At 39.9% G+C, this 7734-nt stretch overlaps 1 protein-coding gene across 2 annotated transcripts in view; it reads left to right on the forward strand.

Moving 5' to 3' along the window:
- Positions 1 to 6808, forward strand: part of LOC107663117 (E3 ubiquitin-protein ligase RLIM-like) — an 18465-nt gene extending 11657 nt beyond the window's left edge. Inside the window, exons 3-4 of one of the 2 annotated variants that reach the window (XM_016453275.1) lie at positions 3499 to 3603; positions 3704 to 6808. In XM_016453275.1, coding sequence (XP_016308761.1) covers positions 3499 to 3603; positions 3704 to 5334 — 1736 coding nt within the window. In that variant the 3' untranslated portion in view covers positions 5335 to 6808. The remainder of the gene's footprint in view (positions 1 to 3498; positions 3604 to 3703) is intronic. The other variant, XM_016453274.1, reaches the window with a different exon arrangement.
- The last annotated feature ends 926 nt before the right edge of the window (positions 6809 to 7734 follow it).

The following is a 7734-nucleotide window of genomic DNA, read 5'->3' on the forward strand; positions in this document are numbered from 1 at the left end:
CTTATTAAAACGCTCGGACCGAGCATTTTGATTGGACGAACATTTCTTGGTTCTACGCCTTCCACAGAATATATAAATACAGATAAATACATTTAGACCACTTAACTTAATGATTGCTATCTGGATGTGAAGAGACTTTCAACCAGCATAACAAAAAAAAATTCTGAAGACAATCACCTATTGCACCTTTAAGCCCCAGAACAAGTTCATCTCTTTGTTTTGATTCAGAAATTGTGAAACCACAGGTCTCGGAGCCCCTTTAGGTTCTTTTGTAAGCAATTCCAATTTAGCTTTTTGCATTTTATTTTAATGGTTTGCCTTTTGTTTCTGTGCTCAGAAACAATTGAACAAACATAACACAAACTTATGAAGACACCAGGGGTGTGCGATATTGACAAAAAATAATATCTCGATATTTTCTGGGATTTTATCGATGACGATAATTAGACGTCCATTATCTTTTGAGTCACATTCTTACATTTAATCAGGGAATTAGAATAATAAGACATTTGGGCTGTTACCAAGCAAATTAAATCAACACAGAAGCTGCATCTGAAGTGGCATTTAGATGTATTTACACACATGTATTTTTTTTAATGCAAGACATGAATGCATTTAACCTGCAATTACAAATGCATAAATAATGTTTTGATATATTAAACATAAAACGTTGAATGCTGATATTTGAAATGATTTAAAACATGAAAAAAAATCTATAAAAAAAAAGAAAAAGCCGAAATTTGAAATTAAAACCGCCAGCAGGTGGCAGCAAATCCCTCTTAATAAGTGAGTCATTGCGATTGAACCGAATCATTTAAACGGTTGATTCATTCAAGAACGAAACACCGTCATGTTGCTCAGAGACACAAAACAGTGCTGTGGCTGTATTCGGAATGATGTTTGTTGGTGAAATAGAGCAAAAACAAGCAATATGCTGTCTAAAACGTAAGTCTCTTAATTAACTTGTTGTTTATTGAATTCAATGTCACATTTGTAATCATGGTATTTTTTGGAGAAAAACGGCACTCTTCGTGTGAAATTGAATAACTATATGAAGTGGTATAAATATATAAATTTTCTGCCATGTCTTGAATTTGTGATCATTCTAAATGCATTTTAATAGACTGAATCATGCAGTGAAAGAAAACACACTAAATGCGCACACGCACTAGTCTAGACTTCAGAAATGTATGCGTGCGCTCTGTAGGGATGTTTTGAATGGTTTTTGCAAAATACTCGATAATGTAAAATCGCACATCGTTAAAACAACAATTACGATATTATCGCAGACGATATATATCGCACACCCCTAGAAGACACCCAATCTTTTTATGTCCCAGGACAGTGGAAAGGAATGTAATTTTGGAGCATCCTTTAGCCGTGCGCCCTGCCAGGAGATGGCATTGAATGGACATTTCTTGTCCTGGTAAGTCCGGTGGTTTTCAGTATTGTCCTGTTCTGTTGCTGTTTAACGAGGAGTCTTTCTGGACAGCTACTACATAAAGACTAGACTTCATTTAGAGTGTAAACTTGCTTTTGATGGCGAAATTCTGCATATCCAACTTCGTCAGAAGAAGCCATGGATGTGTTTTATCAAAAAATGCATGTGCCATGTCATTTGAAAATCTTGATCTTGTAAACTGCCCCTTTTGGCACTTGGCATTAACATCAGATCTCACTTGACCACATTAAATGCCAGATGTAAACGCATTGTGAACGGATTGTAATCAGATCGCTGAAGCCGCATAATATGTACTGCTGCAAATAAGCATGTCACTTTTGATGGACTGAGCCAATAAAACAATCTAATTATTTACAATCTAATTATTTCATTAGATTACATCTGGAATCTTGTTTCCGATATTTCTCTTCCCAAAGAAAGCACGTAAAAAATGTCTCCCTTTGTCTTCACTCGTAATACATATTACTGTAACATTGCTGCAATCTTCATTATCGTGAGGGGTTCATGAGAAGAAACACATGCGTTCATCCAGTCAATGACACTGAAATATGCAAATAAGAAAGTTAACCTGGGGTTTAAGAATGTACAGTGTGAAACGTCAGCTTATGAATATACATAATTCATATTTTAGTGAGTGGAGCTTTTTCGACAGCACGCATTTGTTGAAATTTTTTCTTACAATACTCATAGTTAAGTTTTATGATGTGTAATGTAATATTCCTTCCTGAATAATTTAGCATTTTTTCATGTGAAAGTCTTTTCGTGACTTTTATCTTAAAGGGATAGTTCACCCAAAAATGTAAATTCTGTCATTAATTACTCACCCTCATGTCGTTCCAAACCCGTTCATCTTCAGAACACAAATCAAGATATTTTTGATGAAATTCGAGAGCTTTCTGGCCCTCCATAGACAGCAATGCAACTGAAATGTTCAAGGCCCAGAAAGGTAGTAAGGACATTGTTAAAATAGTCCATGTGACATCAGTGGTTCAACCGTAATATGAAGCTACGAGAGTACTTTTTGTGCACAAAGAAAACTTAATACCTTTCTGGGCCTTGAACGTGGTAGTTGCATTGCTGCCTATGGATGGTCAGAAAGCTCTCGGATTTAATCAAAAATATATTAATTTGTGTTCTGAAGATGAACGAAGGTCTTACAGGTTTGGAACAACATGAGGGTGAGTAATTAATGACAGAATTTTAATTTTTGAGTGAACTATCCCTTTAATAACATTTTCTTCATTACACTACTGTTTTTTTTTACATACTATAGTAAATATTTTATTTGTTATTATACACATATGCTATTTTCAACCTGTTTCATTGTGTTTCAACATTGACATTCATGGTGTCAACAACTTACTGCAGTTAGATATGTATTGTTTTTCTACATTTTTTTATGTGTAAAATGAAGTAATTTTTAACCATTAATCGGGATGTTTTGTTGTGCAAGCCATGCAATTATTGAAAGAATTTGACATTTCACCCTATCAGCCACCATTGGTTGAGAAGCTCAGTTTTGTATTTTGTGTTGACACACTTCCTCTTGAGGCTTTGAAGTCTGGTTGCAACTTTGTTTTAGACTTCCTCACACCAGTGAACTGTGATTTTCAGCTTGATTTTGCTAGTCAGAGGCAGGTGGTATTAAAGGGAAATGATTCTAGAGAGCAATTTATTGGATGAGCATTTGGAACTTCCCCTCAGTGCATCCGTTTTTGGACCTTTTTCTCAGAAGAACAAGACTGTACATTTAAAATGTGCCTAGGTTCTGAAAGTTAATTTTGTTGTTTCACTTTTAGGAGTGAACTGGATTATAGATGACCTCAAACTAAAAGCCGCAGAATTCTAATTTCATGCGAAGAGAAGGTCAAACTGGAGAAACATTGAAAATCTGCATGCATGTAATTGTCTGGATTTGACCACAGTGATCCGTGCATTGGATTGGTCGGCCTGACTTTACCTAAGCTTACATGTTCCTGCAAAATCCCCACTCTTTCACTGCCATCTTAATTCTAACACATTCATTTCTTGGTCAGGTGAAATTACGGCAGATGAACTGTTAAGCCGCCTTCGGCAGGTCAAGGATGGCCCTGAGTCGCCCAGTAATGGCTCCACTGAGGAGAGAGGGGAAGGGCCGGCTGGTAAGTCAGCTGTACATTTTCCTGTTTGTATAGAATCCATATCATCCAGGTGACTTTTCCTGTAATAATTTCTTGAAAATCATGTTCTTGTTATTCTCAGCGACAGAGATGGAGGGCACTGAGGAAAACCCAAGTGGGGAGAGCCTTCTTGACTGGCTCAACACCGTACGACAGACGGGGAATACAACGAGGAGCGGTAACCGGGGGAACCAATCATGGCGGGCTGTGAGCCAAACCAATCCCAACAGCGGTGATTTCCGTTTCAGTTTGGAGATCAATGTCAATCGCAACCTAGCTGAGCAGCAAACGCAGACAGAAAGGCTGGAAGGGGGCCAGGAGAGACCAGATGGCCCTGTGTCTGAGCCGGAGAGTCTTATGGAGACTGCAGAGGTGGTTGAGGAACCAGTGGTGGATGAGCTGGAGGTTATAGTAGAGCCAGAGCTACCAGTTCCTATTACCCTGTCTGAAAACACGGAAGTAATTGCACCAAATCCACCAACTTCACCTCCCCCAATCTTGCCCCCAGTAGAGCAACCACGCAGGGGTCAAATTAGGGCTCGCAGTAGAAGCCCAGAGCAGCGACGAACAAGGGCTCGCACCACAAGAGGTCGCTCGCCGCTCAACCTCGAAAGATTGGACGGACTTCCGCCTACTCAGCACGGCCTGCCTTCTCGCAATCCTGAGATCCTTCCAGAGCCCCAGGTCGAGGGAAGCTCAAGGACTCGGCAGTTGTTTTTGTCTAGGCAGAGCACAGTGGAAACGGAAACTCAAGAATCGGGAGCAGCCGCCGAGGTCTCCGGAGCACCGCAGGATAGAGAGGCATCCGCTGGGGAAGCAGGAGCCCCAGGTCGTCGTCCTCCAACCATAATGCTGGATTTGCAGGTACGCAGGGTGCGTCCCGGAGAGTACCGCCAGAGAGACAGCATCGCTAACCGTACCAGGTCTCGTTCGCAGACCTCCAACAACACTTTACTGTATGAGACTGAGCGCGGGGGTTTCCGCCGGACCTTCTCCCGTTCGGAGCGGGCAGGGGTGAGAACGTACGTCAGCACAATCCGCATTCCCATTCGCAGGATCTCGGACACTGGACTCGGGGAAGCCACTTCTTTGGCTCTGCAGTCTATGATTCGTCAGATCATGACTGGCTTCGGTGAACTTAGCTACTTTATGGACTCGGACTATCCAGACTCGAACCGTGAAGACATCCCAGCTGCAGACCTCGCTGATGAACTGGGTAACCCTGATGCTTCCACCGGAGCCACTGCAGGTGAAGCGGACTCCTATCTTCCTGGGAATGGAGGCTCTAACCAGGGTGATTTAGAGGCACGGACAGAGGAGAGGGAAGTGGATGATGGAGCGTCCGATGCTAACAGTCCTCGGGAGAACCGAGGCAGGCAGCGGGCGCCCATTAGCCTGGATGAAACCGGATCTCTGCCATTTCTGCGACTTGCGCACTTCTTCTTGCTCAACGAGGAAGATGACGACCAGCCCAGAGGTCTCACCAAAGAGCAGATCGACAACCTGTCCATGCGAAACTTTGGCGAGAGCGATGCATTCAAAACCTGCAGCGTCTGCATCACTGAGTACGCCGAAGGCAACAAATTACGGAAGCTGCCCTGCTCTCACGAATACCACGTGCACTGTATCGACCGCTGGCTTTCAGAGAACTCGACCTGCCCTATTTGCCGCAGGGCGGTTCTGGTTTCCACCAACCGAGAGAGTGTCGTCTAGCCAAAGTTGGTTTTGTGACACTTTGACATCACTTCCTCCCTTCCCTTTACATTTATTACCTAGTCATGTGAGAACGCGTACTGAGATTGTCCCAGACATCCTATATGAAGCCATTGTTAAGTTTTATCAGATTTGCTGGTGCCAATATTTTTTTCCCAAACTACACATCAGTGTATTTTGACCCATCTTACAATTAAATAAATATTGGTGCAAGACGCAACCGATGAAGACCATGCTGCAAGCCCTGATCATTTATTGTCTTGAACATCAACATTCAACAAAATGATTGGATGAGGGGCAATGTAGAGATACCTTAGAGTGGTACATACACTTTCATACTAAAAGAGAGATTTGAGTTGTACTTTTAAGCAAGTATTCCATATCAGATTGCTTTTTAATAAAAGTTAATCATTTGAGCAACAAAAATAACATTAAGGATCAAGAAAAGTATAATCTGCTCATCCACAAATACATTTCAATCGGAAAATGCATTGAAACTGTCACACTTTGCTATATCTAAAGTGATTTTGGTTTCATACTGTGTTGGTTGCGTGTTGGTATGAAAGCATCGTGTGTGTTGTACCAGTTGCACCATTATCATAAATGACTAAATGCAGATAAATAGTAAATTTCACAGAGTAATTCTGAGTGAGTTCGTCATCCTGCATAGAATAGATTTTGATTTGGCTTTTGAAAGTGTTCAGTAATACTGGTTTTGAAAACATATGGCCAGACACTTTTTACACAAACAAACAAACAAACAAAAAAGGCTGTAAATATGCTACGTGGAGACTTCAAGTCATGTTTTCGCCTGTCTTCCCAAATGATGATGATGCATCAGTTGGCTGACTCAAACATACTTCATATATCTTAAGAAATAAACTTGGCTACATGTAGGCAATGTCGTGCAATGCTAAAAAGGAAACCGTAAAGGACGTTTTGACAAATAGACTTGTATGTTGTAGTCTGTAAATATATGCATTTAAAATGAAGACTTAAATGGAAGTTTTTCTAACAGTTCTGTACATTGAGAATAGCATCATTTATCTTACTCTGAGGAGGAAATTATTTTTTCTCATTATGTAATGGTTGGTTCATATGGGAGCTACGGTTCTTTAGTCCCATTCTAGAAAAACAAATGCAGTGTTATTTAGAAACAATAGAGGAGATATCTGTCTTTGTTTCTGTGTTGACTTGGGATACTAACCCTAAGCATAATGTTCTCCACCATGATTTACATCAACATTTCATGTATCGTAAGCAAGCCAACCATTGTTAAATTCATATTCTTGGTCAGAGGTCATGTATTATAAGAGCGAGTTACTCAATAGAATTTCTTTTGCCAGCATCATATTTATAGCTTATATTTTGTCATCTTTTGACTAGCTTCCAGTTTGCTGTGTTTAAAATGAATAAAATGATTTCCTCTCTTGACCGTTTCTCTGTGGCCTCGCCATCATGTTTAGTGCTGATGCGGAATAAAGGAGCTTACAGTGAATCTCACAGGCCTGCTATCAACCAGTCCAATTTAGCAATGCATACTATGTATTAGGGCTGCATAATAAAATGATTTCCTCTCTTGACCGTTTCTCTGTGGCCTCGCCATCATGTTTAGTGCTGCTGCGGAATAAAGGAGCTTACAGTGAATCTCACAGGCCTGCTATCAACCAGTCCAATTTAGCAATGCATACTATGTATTAGGGCTGCACAATTAATCGAATTTCTAATCGCGATTACAATTATCAATTACAATTTCAAGGCATTAATCGACAATTATGATTTTTGTCATAATCGTGCAGCCCTACTATGTATAATATGCTTTGAAAGGATTTTGTTGGTTCTTGCGCATTCCGGTTCAAGGTTTGTATTTACCAATAATATTGATTTTCCACAAATGTTCAATGTTATATTGAATTATCTTTGGATTCTTTAGGTGACATTTGCTTGTATCACACCAGTGCTTACGGCACACAGACGTTGCACACTTTCTGCTTGGACGAGAGACAACAAAATGTTAGCCATAATGTTATTTCTATATTACAAAAAAAAAAGTTTGCATAATGCATATTTATTTAACTGTCCAATTATTTTTGATAATGTGTTTTGACTTTTTTTTTTTTTTCCACGGTTTACAATTTTTGCAAACACTAATATGCATTTTTTCCTTAACATTTTAAAACTCTTTTTCCAATTTCTGGGCTATGGTAAGCATACATCTAAGATGATTTGTTAATTGAGCTAAAATCTCGAAGTATTGCCATTTTAAAAGGCACCTTACACATAACTCTCTTAGATCATCATGGTGATCTAATGCATAGTTTTATGGAAACTGCATAACATTACATATTTAGATCACGAAACTTTGAGGATAAGATCTGTTGACACCAGATACCGTGGAGC

This window comes from Sinocyclocheilus anshuiensis, unplaced genomic scaffold, assembly GCF_001515605.1.
Source record: "Sinocyclocheilus anshuiensis isolate Anshui unplaced genomic scaffold, SAMN03320099.WGS_v1.1 scaffold836, whole genome shotgun sequence".
Taxonomy (NCBI): Eukaryota; Metazoa; Chordata; class Actinopteri; order Cypriniformes; family Cyprinidae; genus Sinocyclocheilus; species Sinocyclocheilus anshuiensis.